Source organism: Maniola jurtina, chromosome 12 (genome assembly GCF_905333055.1).
Source record: "Maniola jurtina chromosome 12, ilManJurt1.1, whole genome shotgun sequence".
In the NCBI taxonomy this organism is placed as follows: domain Eukaryota; kingdom Metazoa; phylum Arthropoda; class Insecta; order Lepidoptera; family Nymphalidae; genus Maniola; species Maniola jurtina.
The window spans coordinates 2,959,319-2,975,511 of record NC_060040.1 but is presented as its reverse complement, the minus strand read 5'-3'; the positions used below and the strand labels follow the sequence as shown (position 1 = coordinate 2,975,511).

At 36.2% G+C, this 16,193-nt stretch overlaps 1 protein-coding gene across 1 annotated transcript in view; it reads right to left on the bottom strand.

Moving 5' to 3' along the window:
* Window positions 1-551: 551 nt before the first annotated feature.
* LOC123870288 (octopamine receptor) overlaps window positions 552-16,193 on the bottom strand; it is a 41,056-nt gene continuing 25,414 nt past the window's right edge. Inside the window, exons 2-3 of the mRNA XM_045913524.1 lie at window positions 2,952-3,018; window positions 552-2,866 (exon numbers count right to left, since the gene is read on the bottom strand). Of these exons, the coding sequence (XP_045769480.1) occupies window positions 1,286-2,716 (1,431 nt within the window). The 5' untranslated portion in view covers window positions 2,717-2,866; window positions 2,952-3,018 and the 3' untranslated portion in view covers window positions 552-1,285. The remainder of the gene's footprint in view (window positions 2,867-2,951; window positions 3,019-16,193) is intronic.

Sequence of the window (16,193 nt, the reverse complement as noted above, 5' to 3'; positions counted from 1 at the left end):
AGCTTTTATAAAATAATGAAGGTCTGAAACGCGCTGGCTCTCTCTATTAGACAATTGAACATAAAATCTAAAACGGTAGTAAGTATGTTATAATTTGATGGTAGTTATAACAAAACCAATCGTTAAAAAGCCTTTGTGGTATTAAAAACGTAAACTTTTTTATCATTGAATTGTCGAGTGGACAGTTTTTACACAAATGCGCTATTGTTACGAGTACATTTTTCTTTCCATTCAATTTCCATGAAAGGTGGAATTAAAATTTTATCGTTTTTTTATTTTCATGGAAAAGTACTCTTGATATAATGGCAAATGCAAATATTCTTTTGTTAGCCAGTGAATAGAATCGTATGCAGAGACAGGCACAAAACAAAATTATATTAGTGAAATTGAATACCTTCTTGAGAATAAATTAGGTTCTTTTGAAGAAATAAAAAGTTTTATTTACTTAATCGAGCAGGCAATAAAAGAACAAATCTAATAATATCTTTTATTATAAATTCAGCAAAAATAACAAAATTCTGTATTCTAATATCCCTTTTAAATAAGGGCTCAAATTATTTCAAAGGGATACAGTAATAATAATAATTCGAGTATAAATAAATTCGCCTTTCTTCATTTAATGTAACAAAGAAAATATTTTTTTCCAAGTGTCAATTTTATATTAAGTAAAGTATGTGAAGCAACATTATTATTTTAGTAGACATATTTTATTGAGTTAACATATTTAAAATACCATCAATAATATCTATATATACAAAGAAAGTCAGATATGTATTTACAATTCTATTATTGCTATATATAATACAACAATTTTCGTTGGCGTAAATTATTATTATTAAATAAATATAATATTATTATTTAAATTTAGTATTTTGAGATCACATAGATATTAATATTTTACATAAGTATTCAACAGTCAATCATCTACTGTGCTATGCACCAAATGATTAATCATGTACAGTTTCTAGAATATAATTCTATAACATTATTATATTAGTAATAAATATTTAATAGATTAAGATCTAACAGCTTAGGTGAAATGAAATTTTGTACAAGATAAACTACAATTTTAACAATGTTACAGATGTTTTACGTAATGCTATATGATTAATTGTTTTATATTAATATATAATAGGTAGTAATACATATTCAACTACTTTATTTGAAGAAAAGTCAAAGTTTTGAATCTCTAGTAATTTGAGCAATTCAGCGGCTTTATTGTTGATATATTTTACTTTTCACTACATTTACAGTTTGGCACGATCTCTCTTTATAACTTTGCAATTCACGGTTTTATGCACAGCAGTTTTTTGAACGCTCTTCGAAAGTCCATATTGAATATTGTATATATTAAAGGATTTAAAGCGGAATTTATGTATCCGAGCCAAGTTATGAAGTTGATGAATTTGTTTGATAGACAACAACTCGCACAAAATGGTATCACAAGGTAAATAACAAAAAATGGTAACCAGCACACAACAAATACTCCCATAATGATTCCAAGCGTCCGAGCAGCACGACGCTCTCGAGTGAGAGAAATGCGCTGCTTCTCTTCTATAAATTGGTACACAGTATTCTGTTGGCTCGGTTTTTGACGTTTTTCAACTTTTATCGAAGTTTCGATCACTTCTAGATCATCATGAGTTTCTTTCGAGTTACTTTCAGAAGACGTATTTCGATTCTCAACATTTTCTGCAACGTCAGTAACAGAATTATCATTCGACAGAATTGGAATGATGAGTTTGTTTTGAAATTTGTCATCCTTGCTCCAATATCTACACTTTGGTTTCTTTTTAGGTGTCGACTTTTTTGGCCTCTTCTTTTTTTCGTTGTCCGATACGAGGCGGGTCACGCCTTGGTGTTCGTTGTGGTTGGCTTCTGAGCTTACAGAATCTTGGTCTTTTTCATCACTTTCTTTAGAAGCGAATCTATTCTGTCCGCTAGATATAGTGCTAATTTTTGTCGCTTTAGCTCTATCTCTTAATCTTTTTTTAGTGGCTAAGTATATTTCGAAGTAAACTACTGTCATTATTACTAATGGTATATAAAATGATCCAGAAGATGAGAATATGACGAAGCCAGGTTGCGAGGTTAGACGACATGGTGTATCAGGTTCGAAAACTTCGGGCCAATCGTTCCATCCCAACAATGGCGGCGAGCTAATGATAAGTGATAATGCCCATACTATCCCAATCATGAGAAGCACTCTTTCCAGAGTTCTCTTTTGTGCGTAATTTATTGGATCCGTTATTGCCCAATATCGATCGAGGGCAATCGCGCAAAGGTTTAGTATGGAGGATGTGCAGCACATTATGTCGCAAGTCAACCACATTTTGCACATATAAATTCCAAACACCCATTGTCCGAGTATCGAATAAGCTACGTTAAGAGGAAGGACTAATATGGCAACTGTTAAATCTGCTACAGCGAGAGATACTATGAAAAAGTTTTGAACAATTCGCAGGGGTTTATACGTGAACACACTCAGTATCACTAAGATGTTGCCCACAATGGTCGAAATGATGATAAGTGTCAGGACTATGGCTGTACAAATGGCCTCCCATTCCGGGACGGCCAGCATAATTCCGAAACTACTTGGATATGTAGGCTCATCTGCGACAGCACAGTCGTCTTTATCAACGTCTATTACGTTGTAAGATTGTGAGTAATTCGACGAAGTTAAGTTCGCGTAGGTATACATGTAAGTGTGGCCCATTTTGTTGTTTCCTCGGCATTTCACGTAGCATTGTTGATGTTACTCGGCAACACGCTCCGAATTCTTTCTAAGAGTAAATAACTCTGATGTATCTTCATTTGATCCAAAAACGTAATTCCCTCTAGATGTACATCTTTACACGGCACCATTCTGTAACAACGACAAATATGCCTTTAACACGTTGGGGTAAAATAATATAATAGTTCTAGAGCTTTCTACTCAAATTGAAACTTACCCTGCGCTCGAAGCTTTTTGTAACAACTCCCATTTACATAACCGGTTCATTTTCGAGAAGATGGAATCTGGAACAAAAGAAAAACTAAATTAGACCAAAGATTGCTTTTCATACAAAAGCATCGGCAAAATAATCTTACTTAATATTATAAAATGTGAAGGAACATTTGTGTGATTTGGCTGAGAAATTTGTTAGCTTATACTCTGAATTAGCATAAAGATAAATTTTGTCCCGGAAAATCAAAGAGTTTTAGCGGGATTTCTAAAAACCTATATCCATACGGGTGAAGTCTGGGGTATCATCTAGTTTTTAAATAATTTCCAGAAATGTAGAACATTTAATGGTAATAGGAAATAATACCTTTATAGTACGCTTCAAATCGTCAAGTCTGTTCATAAAATAGCGGTTTTTTGCAGCTTACGAATGAAGTTTGTTTAACCGGTAGGCTTGCCTGTAGGTATAACTAAATATAATATCTAATGTTGCCCTTTGTAAACAAGGCTCATTGAAAAATACTTGGTGCTTTGAATTTTAAAGTTACCTAACGATCAAAGTTGAAACCAATTCCCGACCGAAGTTTTCGGTGTAACTCAACCTGGTTTCAAATCTTTGGCTATCGTCAGAATAGAGTGAGGAAACTCCCGGTTTGATTGATATCGACGATCATAGAAACCGAGAACATAGAGTCGTTTCATAGCCGAGTTTCTTGCTGGTTCTTCTCGGTAGGAAAGGCATTCCGAAACAGGTGGTAACAAACTCGGGGTTTTGATCCTGGGCACGCACCGTCTAACTTCTGAAAGCTATGTCGCTTTAAGCAATTTAAATCACTTGCTTTAACGGTTAAGGAAAACATCGTAAGGAAACCCACATGGCTCTCCGTTCTCCATAATGTTCTCAAAAGTGGGTGAAGTCTACTAATCTGCACTTAGGCAGCTTGGTAGACCATAGCCTAAACCCTTCTTACTTTAAGAGGAAACTCGTGCTTAGTAGTGGACCAGCGAAAGGTTAATGATGATAATTATGATGATTCGTATAAATATGATTCATGAAAAGCTATGCAATAACTTTACTATCGCTCTTTAAATATTTTGAAAAGTTTGTAGAATTTTGAACATAGAATTGGCACACCAAGTTACTAATGATAGCAGTTAGTATAAATTTTGTAGTAGGTAGTTAAAAATTTGAACGGGATTTACGAGAAAATTTATCTTATAATACCCTATTTTTGAAGGAAATTTTCCAACTTTTAAACGATGTATGTAGATTAAGTTTAGTTTTCGAAACACTCAATTGTAATAAAAATAGACCACTATATTATGAGACTAACATAACATAGCTAAAAATATACCCATTTCTATTCAAAATCATTTATAAATCTGGAAAACCGGCTAAGAGCGAGTAAGAGCTTAGCCACGAAAGATTCTGTATACAAAAAATAAAGGTTGTTTTGCGCGAATTAGCTCTCTAAACCCGCACTAACTGCCATTTACGTATAACCATGAAGATAAAAACGTTTTTTTTTATGCTTTTCGGACATTTAAAGCAATTCTGAATTTCAAGTCGTAGAATTAGTAATTATTATTAGTGAACAAGAAGATGTAAAGGGCAGACGAACGAAATCGCGCCATATGGGTTCCTTTTTAAAAAATTTGTACGGAACCCTATCAAGTATCATGTATTATTATCTTGGCAACGAACCAGAGGAGTTCTTAAAGAAACAAGCGTCCACGATTTTAAGCAGTAAATTCAATAATACAAAATTTCAGTTTGCACAATTTATTTAAAGTTTTGCTGTATTTCCCTTCCCCTTTAACTTAACATGTTGGCATGCTATATACCTACTCTATTCACGTCGAGAAGTTAATTAGAGTGTTACGTAATCCCATACAAATTACATTAATTATTGACTTTGTCATTTAGGGATTGCATAACAGAGAGAGCCCTGTAGTATCTTCTCTCTAGATAGAGTATTAAGAGGGGTCTCTCCGTCACTCGCTTCATACAAACGTAGTTCCAATTTCATTTGAATATTAAGCAACCAAAGTCCATGAAATTTTGCAGACATATTCTAGAAACTAATATCTATGTCTGTGGTTTTCCAGATTTCTGTTAAAATTATTCGGTTTCAAAGTTACGCGGTCTTAAAAAACATACAAATCTTTGAGCCCCTGTAATTTTAAAACTACATATTTTTAGAAAAATCTAAAACACCACAGACACAGATATTAGTTTTTTAGAATATGTCTGCAAAATTTCATGGACTTTGGTTTATTATTATTATTATAGGAGAAAGCGTGACCAATGGTTACGATTTAAACAAATTATAGTCCACTTTTAAGCCAGTGAAATGTATCTACTTGAAGTCTCTTCGTCTTCGATGTTATCGCTCTAATCTATGGACATCGACTGTTGGACATTGGTCTCTTAGAGAGATTAAAGGCCGATTCACACTAATTGCGTATGCAGCTAGAACACGTGACACGTGCGTAGTGACGCACGTGAATCTACGTGAATGTACACGCTACGCAAGCGGTGTGCCATGTTTCATACAGTTTCATAAATTACAACGCAATAGTACGCGCTACGGCTACGCTTACGCAACACTTACGCAACGCTTACGCAGCCTGTGTGAACGAGCTTTTATAGTAACATGGTCTTGTACACAAGGTCCAGTAGTTACCCACGACTCACGAGCTATTTATGATTTAAAGTCTGTCCACCTACATCTAGTTGGTGGGGGTGTCTTAAAGATGTATGTTGTACTCGTATGTCCATTCAAGTGAACTAGAGCGTAAGAGGTGCGGAACGGAGAAGAGACGTATGCGCTCCGACTGTCGCATCGATAGAGAATCAATTCTTCATCGTAGGGAATAACAATCACATTTTAAAGAACTAACGTTTAATCCCGTCTGTAATCTGATTGCTCTGTTGAACATAGTATCTTCGGCTCCACCTTAGTGATGCCTTTTTTTTAATTTATTTAATCAAAATAATTTAACATGGATCTTTAATATTATAGCTCGCCAAACTGGCGGGCCAGTTTGTTGGCGAGGTGGCGCTCTTATTTTAACGTACATAACTAACTTATCCATACACCTTAATCTATACTTATAATAAACTGTACTACGAGTAAATATTTATTTAAACCTACTTAACTAAACAGACAAAAACAAATTACTATAAAAATCAAAGAAAACACAAAACAATGTAAATGCCTGTAATGCCTTCCTGGGCGTTACTACCATATCAGCACCAACTGACCCCAATGTCCTTCTAATTATATTGCGATCAATATACGTGGTACTTGTAATTCATTACAGGTGCGGCGATAGTGCGATCAAACCATTAACGCCTATGAAAAGATGTCCCAAGACGACCCAAAAAGGGTCGGAAAGGGTCATCTACATTCTTTGTTGTCCCAGCATTTTTCTCGGCATTTAAATAGGATTTTAACCTTGATTCTTTAGGGAATTTCATGGCTCTTTCCCATCCAAAAAGGCGTGAAGCTCGTGTGCGGGATGGGTGCGATAAGAACATTTCTTCAGAATCTATCTATCTAGAGTATTAACTAACTGACTATAATACTTGTAAAAATCTCAAAATTAATATTTAAGGCTCGCTCTTTAGGGATGGCCTATGCCCATCAGTGGACGTCCACAGGCTGATGATGATGAATCTTTAAGGCAAACTTTACTCAGTAATAATTTCAAAATAATGTATTAGGTTGGTTTAAAATATTAATTAGTTTTCAAACTTTGTTTTAATTGATTTAAAGATCTCAAGTAATCAATAAAAATGCCGTAAAAAGCCAGAGAAATAATTGAAAACTTTATAGAAACGAATGTCCTGCAGGAAGTTGGCACGCTAAAGTAATTAATGATACCCGCAGTTTCAAGTGACTAAAATTTCTTACTTAATGCGGCAGGATTTAAATTTCAAATGCATAACTTGTTAGTTTCGCGACGGACTTTCTTAATTACTTACGTGAAATTATTTACTGTTCGCTTAAATGGTAGGTAAATCCTTGAAATAGTTTCATTTTAAAAATGAAAATCCTCAGTTTGAATTTTAATAATGGCATTGAGTTTTACCAAATAAAGACTACATGAATATAAAGTAAAACTCTATTTCGAATAATTGTCAGAAAATTAATTTCGGTTTTGAATTCCCTACTGAAACTACTATTCAATTCAACTACTATTATTATTAGCTACGGAATCTAAAAAACACCGACCAAGTGTGAGTCGGAGTCACACACGAAGGATTCCGTACCATCCGACAAGAAAAAATGCTTTTTTAATTATTTTTTTAATTTGCATGACCGCGGCATTAGAAATACACTATGAAAATTCCAACTCTACCTATTACGGTTATGAGATACAGCCCGCTGAGACAAAGATGAAAGAGCCGACAGACGAACGGACAGCGGACTTTTATTAATGGGATCCCGTCGGCACGCTTCGGGTACAGAACCCTGAAAAGAAATTCAGCTTCATTAATGCATAAGAATACTTGATCTTCGCCTTAGCTTAAAAAGCCACACAGAAAGTGTTACAGCTTTTCATTTTTTAGCAAAATGAGTACTTATTACTCGAAGCTCCCAGTGCACTGGGATATCTTTTAAATTTGCAAGCTTTCATAGATTTTTATAGTGCAGAGAGCTTTTAGAAGTATTTAATATAGTAGAATTTGTAAAAGCTGTTTTATAATAAACGAAGAGTTGAAGTACTCTTGCATTTGACCAGTTTTAAATTAAAATTTCTATTGTAATATGAATTTCCTGATTTTTATGAAGTTTAACATAATGTAATTGACTCCTAATTTTGTTTGACATTGATTTAATTTAATTTATTTTGTTTATCTTATATATTTGCACACTATTAGTTTAGTAGAAAGTTAAGGCCTCTAATTATAAATTTCCATCTTTCTTGTACCAACTTACTGGCAAATAAATTATCTTATCTTATAAAGACTAGCTTATGCCCGCGCCTTCTAGACTACAAAAATTTCAAAGCCCTAATTTACCCCTTAGGGATTGAATTTTGTAAAATCCTTTGTTAGCGGATGTCTATTTCAGCGTGCCCAATTTCAGCCTGATTCATCTAGAAGTTTGAGCTGTGCGTTAATAGGTCAGTCAGTCAGTCACCTTTTGCTATTATATATTTAGAATATCCCTAAAAACATAAATTTTGGTAAAAGAAAATCTGTTCGTTTTCTCCTTTATACTTGAAAGGAGGCGATGTAGAACATAGAAACACTCCAAGATAAACTAATTTCTTTACTTTTTGCGGTCCTAGACATTTTATGCCATATAAAAGAAACCCGGTTCCTTGCCCAAGACGATCAAATTAAACCCCGCTAAACAAAAGCTTATTTTAGCCAAAAAAAAATACAAAATAATCGTAACGTTGTTTTATAAAAACCTTTTTAAAAATAGGAAACCTAACAAAGGATAGTTTATTCGCGTAATACCCCTTTCCTTACAGCTAAACGATGTAGAAAATAGAGATACCTTTATATAAGCCCATGAATTTATTTAGGTTTACGAAAGATGTATTTGTTTTTCGAAACACCTCGTAAATATTTCGAGGATGGATTTGGAAGCTAAAAAACTGTTCGTATGTAATATCTCTTATGAATAATAATGTGAAGTTTGTATTATGTTGGCAAATGTCTTGGGATAATATTTACATAGGTAGGTATTTTTAACCCCCGACCCAAAAAGAGGGGTGTTATAAGTTTGACGTGTGTATCTGTGTATCTGTCTGGCATCGTAGCGCCTAAATGAATGAACCGATTTTAATTTAGTTTTTTTGTTTGAAAGGTGGCTTGATCGAGAGTGTTCTTAGCCATAATTCAAGAAAATCGGTTCAGCCGTTTGAAAGTCATCAGCTCTTTTCTAGTTACTGTAACCTTCACTTGTCGGGGGTGTTATAAATTTTTAATTAACACTTGTACGTATATTATGTGTAGGTGTTCCCGTACTAATTACCGATGTCGTCATTTTATAGTAAAGAGAGTTTAAAAGATGACGATTGACAGCTCAAATCGATCTCCTCGATTGCTCGATATTTGTTTGATCGAGGATTTCCGATTCTTACGCCGCGGCTCTATTATTTGACCATCGATCGACCACCTATCGATGATGCTCTAGAAGTACAAAAAGCTACCACGTTAACTGATCCATACTAAGCGGGGACATCGATCAAAGTCGCTCGAGCGAATGTCGCACCCTTAGATAGTGGTGAGTGGCAGCGTGTAAAATCGTCACTGCGCGCACAAAATACTTTTATTTTCTACTGCCCGGACAGAGTCAGCGCTTAAAGGCAAAAACCGCCAAAAACCTAATTTGATTTTGCTATAAGAAAGCAACAATTTTCAAAAGAATTCGGTTTTATTTTTCTTTTGAAAATTTTTTATTTCACAATTTTTAGTGGCCCCACTGTTCTATAATATGCTATGCCCACTTAAAACCCTACTGTTTACTAAGATATTACACTGATAGCGAGCAATTTGATCTTATCCATTGAAGAGTTTTGTTTTCCATCTCCAAAGATATTCATCAGATCTTCACCAAATTCATATGGGACCACCTGCACAGTATATATACCCTTTTAAACAAAAAAAAATCCAAATCGGTCTAGGGGTCTTTGAGTAATCGGGGAACATACATTAGAAAAAAAAGATTCCGACGAATTGAGAAACTCCTCCTTTTTTGAAGTCGGGTAAAAAGTATCTTAATGCGTGAAAATTGGTCACTTGATGCAAAAACGGTCTCTTTGCCTTACAAAACAGGTTATCGTAAAGGTGGCGCACTTCTCTAATCTGATATTTTGGTGGCGCTGCATGCGGATTTTTCTTACTTTATGACTTGAAGGAAACACTCCTTCCCACTCATAATGTGCCGCGAAAGTAGCGTCATAATAATACCACTTTGAGGCTTGGTGCAAAATCACACTAATATTACAAAGACGAAAGTTTGTGTGTATGTATGTATGATTGTTACTCCTTGACCACAATGAATGAACCGATTTGGCTGAAATTTGAAATGGAGATAGCTTAGATATACTTTGACTTAACACATAGGCTATGTTTTATCCCGGAAATGAGTTCCAATGGGATTTTTAAAAACCTACATCTACGCGGATGAAGTCTCGGGCATCACCTAATAATAAATATACCGGGAGTCTAAGAGTTCCTACGGGATTTTTAAAAACCTCGGAAGAAATCGCGGGCGTCACACCAGCTCACTACTGAGAAAAGGTATTCTCAATAAGACAAGTCCACCAGGCTGACCAAGTGCAGATTGGTAGACTTCACACACCTTTGAGAACATTATGGAGGACTCTCAGGCATGCAAGTTTCCTCACGATGTTTTCCTTCATCGCTAAAACAAGTGATAAGTATTTAATTGCTTAAAATGTACAGAACTCCGAAAAGTTAGGCTAAAACAAGTGATATATTTTAATTGCTTAGAACGTACCTACATAACTCCGAAAAGTTAGAGGTGCGTGCCCGGGATCGATCATCGAACCCCGACCCAGCGAATAGGAGGCCGACGTTTTAGCCACTAGGCTATCACCACTCTCGTCTAGTAGTACATCAAGATAGATTCGCTTTCTCTCATAGCTTGTGTCTTCCTAACTTCGAGTGACAGCAGAATCCGTATTTTTCTTTATACGGTTATACTTTTCCCGCTAAGTAGTTTCAGGAAAAAGCGCTTCACAAGAATCTGTAAAGGACACTGTGCTTATGCTTCAAGTTGAAAGAGCAAGTTTTTAAAATAAGTTACTTTGCTTCTCAGAAAATGCCCTTAAGTAAGAAAATGGCAACCCAACCCACCAGATTGACCATATACATAGCATACTCTACAAGACTTAGCCGAAGGCTCACACATTACTTAAACATGTCCTCTACTGAATGCTGTTTTCTCACGCAATTTCAATATATGTATTATTAAAACCCGCGTTGTGTATCCCTCTTCCGGTCATTTTACTACAAAGACTTAATTACTTAATTTAGATTTACCTAAGTTTATTTTATAAAAAAAAAAAAACTCTTAGGTTGATGTCAATTTCAAATAAAGTATCTATACAATTAAAGAAAGTAAGTAAGGAAAAAGGTATATTTTTTTAAAACCTTGTACAACAATTATTACGCACCATGTTAATATTGATAAGTGGTTTTTTTACAAAGCAGTTACCGAGTTTCTTACTGGTTCTTCTCTGCAAGAAAGGTATTCTGAGCCAGTGCAGCTATTAACTTGATGATTCAAAAACACTTTTAAAAGGCTGTTTCTGTAAAAACTTTTCTATTTCTGGTAACTATATTTTCTTTCTGCTTCTTGCGGGTCGCGTCTTTCTTTGTGAGAAACATGACCTTTAAATGTCGAAAATGCTAAAGCTTTTTTATCTTGTTATCTTTTTATTAAAAAACGATGTACAAAGAAATTCTCTTGTGTAGCTCTCTCTTATTTTGTGTAGCATGTTTTTGTTTTATTACTTAATTACTTACCATGCTCATATTTTAGTTTGATTTTGTAAATTATGTTTTTATTTCAAACGAGCCAACGTTTAGTTAGAAATACGCTTTTTGCGATTTATTTTATGTCAACGCACAATGTTAATTAATTTTAAGGTTTAAGCTTAGAACGTACTTAATGCGTATTGCTATAACTATTATTAGAAAAGAATTTTCGTTTATAGGTAAAAAATTTCTTTCCTCGGAAAAGAAATCCAAGCACATTGTGAAAGCTGGGATATAATTGGTTCCAAGCGAGCGGTAAACTCGCGGTACAAAGGCGTGTGACGTCACATCTTTCTCATTCAAGTAGTACATTGTATTGTAGGTACGTAATACATATGGAATTGCGCGCAAATGGATGACAAAAGTCTTTTAGAATGGCATCGCTTGGAAATGGCGCTGTGAGTGACTAAGTATATGGTTTATGTCGTTTTTTATAATAATCTTTCGTAACAGGCCCATTAGACGATAGCACAGTTCACGACAGTTGGGAACTTCTAACAAAACGCCGAGGCTTCGACGCTTCTGTCTGTAATCTTTGCTTTGACGTCACTGGCAGGCGTCAAATGTTAGTACATTTGACGCCGGTAGCCCTAATTTTTCTTTGCTAGCCAATATTTGACATGTCGTCGATTCAGGGTCAAAACGAGAGTTTCCTCACCCTAGTTTGTCGATAGGTTCTAAATCCATAAAATCCATAAATTCCAGGTGTCTTAATTGATTGTGACTTATCAACCTATACGTGGGTGGTCCCATAATGACTTGTCCTTACTATCAATTAGAAAAGAAAACGAAATGAAACTGTTATTGTTTTCAATAGTCTCTCTTTAGGGTTTCGTACCTGACGGCTGCCAAAGGGACCCTATTACTCCGCTGTCCGTCCGCCCGTCAGTCCTTCAGTCCGTCTGTTTGTCAGCGGGCTGTATCTCGTGAACCAAACTAGATAGAGTCATGAAATTTCCACAAAATAGAATGTATTTCAATTTCCGCTACAACAACAAATACCTACTAAAAATTTCAAATTAGGCCTCAATAGATCAACCGGTAAAGGCGTGGACTGAAAACCAAAAGGTCGACGGTTCAAACCCCGCCCGTAGCACTATTGTCGTACCTACTCCTAGTAGCACAAACCTGACGCTTAGTTGGAGAGAAAAGGACATATTAGTCATTTAACATGGCTAATATTCTTTTAAAAAAAATTACCGCCATTGAAAATTAACAGAAATCAAAAATATTAAATCGTTTCTTGTACGATGGTACGGAAACCTCCCTGTGTGAGTCCGACTCGTACTTGACCGATTTTTTTTTTCTTCTCGTCTGGCATTTTTTTTTTTATATCAACAGACTTTAGACATCAGCTGTGCCATGATTCATGAGTGGTAAATGAAACTGAAAATGAAGAAAATATTTACTAACCAAAACACAAGTTAGCCCTTGACTGCAATCTCAACTGGTGGTAAGTGATGATGCAGTATAAGATGGAAGCGGGCTAACCTGGAACACTGGTTTCTACACGGCATCGTACTGGAACCGGTTTGCCGGTAGCTTGGTAACTAGCCACGGCCGAAGCCTCCTACCGGACCAGACAAGAGATTTAGAACTTATAATATTCCAACTCCTGCGAATCGAACCAAGGACCTCCCACTATTAAGACCACAGCGTTTATCACTACATCAGGGAGATTGTCAAAGTCGTCCTCATGCACAGAGTAGGTATGTACCTACACGTAGGCATACTGTAATCTCATGTAATAAGAGAGAAGTGACTTTCAACGCCTTTGTCACATGAGTAAAGATTCCTTACTCTGTGCCTTTGTGTCGCTCTACAATATAGCTACTCTATAACTCATGGCATACATTATCGTGTATCTACTCTACAATGTTTCTCGGATAATGGATAAATTTTGCTCTACACTAGGCAGATGTAAAAGACTGACTTAGACGACTGAATAAAATATTATGTATGAGACTATGTACATTATCAGGATGCTATATTAAAGTGGTTTAGCTTGAAAGAAGTAAATGTTTATATCCACGATGGAACGTAGATGGTATATAAATCTATGTACCTACGAGTATAAGCATGTAGGGTAAAACGGTGGTTTGTACATGTAGGTCTGTCGCCGTTTTCCTCAAAAAGTACTGGACTATTTTGATGCGTTTTTGAATCACAAATGCACAAAGATTGAAACAAACTATGGGGCGTGTGCCATATGGAACTTTATAATTCCTTAATCTCTGGTCTGGTTTAGTGGGAGGCTTTGGCCGTGGCTAGTTACCGCCCTACCGGCAAAGCCGTCCCGCCAAGCGCTAAGCGTTCCGATACGAGGGTAGCCTCCTTCCATCTTAGACTGCCTCATCATGAAAACTTCTAACACACCTCCGTTTTCGTAGAATGTTCAAAAGTTACTTGCTAACTTATAATTACGCAGTGCTTCTGGACGCCAAGTTCATTACACGAAGGTAGATTAAGTTACAAATAATAAATTTCCTCAGGACCTCTTAATAATGTTAACTTAGTTAGGGCTTACTTAACGTCGAACTACTTGAAGCTGGTGTCAGGATAATAGAGTTTTGAATGAGTAGGTAATTGGACTATGATAGCTTCGCTAACGGTAATCGTACTACAGGCGGCCGCCGCAAGAGAAAGATGCAAAAGGCACACGCGTTGGCTTTTCAATACTTGGCTTGGAACAAGTTATATAGTAGGAAGTAGCAACTGAAGAGCAGAAACCCAACTCAGGCATCCTCACAGCACAGAGGTCTGTACGGGCAGTTCGCTGATATTACAGTCCTGTCGCTGCAATCCAATATTTAAATATTAATATTTAAATCTTTTTTACAGTGGCTCCATGAGGTGCCCACGGAGAAAAACAACTCGAAGACTGATTTCACAAGTTTGTCGATTTCTAACAATACTTATGTCCATTGATTTTACTGAGAATATGTCCTATGTCCATCGTTAACGTATTAACTAAGCCCTTGTGTAGTAACGAAGGATAGGTGAAGGAGTCAGGATGGTAGGTTTGTTGATTACCTACCTATTGGCAAACAGGAATCTTTTACATAGCGAACTTATATTTCTGATCCACTAATTACTTAGATACATTAAAACATTCTTCTCTCTTCTCTTTCCTCTCTCTCTCTCTCAGCATGTTCTCGAGAGGTCCAAAGTAAAGTTTCATAGCTATTAGGTATCTAGTTTAGAATGTAAGTTTTAAGTAGTTGAGAAAGTAATAGTTAAGTGATATCCTTGTTAGAACTATCTAACACTAGTTAGAGAATATTGAGCAACACGCTGTAAGTGTTCCTACTCTTAGATAGTTCAGTTTTGGCACCTACACGGAGTCGTACTAAAACAGTAATTAGATATTTTGACGCTATGAATATTCAGTATGCAAATGTAGATAGATCACCTTGACTATAGGGTTGACACACAAGACAAGTGTCTCAAAACAACTTGTTTAAATGTTAGAGCATATAAAATTCTTTGAAGCATAAAATTGGAAAATCATTTAAGGTCTAGCTGTACCAATTAATAAGTTTTAACTATGAAAATTATTATTGAGTTCCCACAGGGTTCTTCAAATCCTATCTGTTTAATAGTTTTTCATAAAATATACAGAAATGGCTTGTATTGTCAGGAGACTGAAATAGGCTACTTTTTGATCCGAAAATCAAAGAGAATCAAAGAGCCACGAGATTTTTGAAGAACCTTAATCGATGCGGACGAAGTCGCGGGCACTTTTTAGTAATACATAAAGAAATGCTGCTAGAACCAAAAATCCTAATTTCCAAGGCATGTTAATAATTTCTCAGCGTTGGCAGCCCTAACATGGATAAAACTATGGTAAAGCGGCACTTTCCGTAAGGTATTACCATGACAATTCCTCGGAGGGTGATCAGTGAGGTAATAATTTGCATTTCAATTTGTGTTGCCAGACTTCACATAGCCTGTTGAGATACACCTTCGCCTGTCGGTATCAGACTATCAATGTCCCACATATTATGAGCATATCAAAAGTAAGGGCACAACGTTTGTTATCATCATCATGATCAACCCATTACCTGCTCACTACTGAACACGGGCCTTTTTTCTTTTCTTTCCAGTACAAGGTCACCAGTCACCACCCTAGTGCCTTAGTACCTCAACTCAACTATGTGCCACGCCCATTGCCAGTTCAGCTTTGCAACCAATTTAGCCATATCGGTAACTCTGCTTCTCTTGGAGTACTATGCTTGGAGTTTTCCAAGCATAGCTCTTTTTATCAGCCGCTGAGTAATTCTGAAGGTGTGTAGGGGATTTATTTTTCACCGAGGATGGTCTGCCTCGGCAATTTCTTGAGAATTAGTCAGGTCCCGTAACGTTTGCGTTACGTTTAACACCGTGGGTTTTATCTGGTCGCATTGACCTCTTCGTCCTCTTCTTCCTGGGTTTCTTTTCTGCATTTAGATGTGGCTGTTTGTTGTACGTGAAACATCTGGTGCGGCTCCCCGCCGGATCACTCCAGCTAGCCGAGCTCACTCTAAAATCTTAGCAGGCCACCCAGGTCGGCCAGGGATGGTCGCGTAGAGATTCGTGGTGGATTTCCCCACAAAAAAGGGTCTCAGCTATTATTTGCAAGCTTTGAGTTTTAACGTTTTCGTAGGTAAGTACTATTTCAGCAAAATTAATATTCCGAAACGAAGGTAGATCCATTAATAGCAATCAGAATTCGAC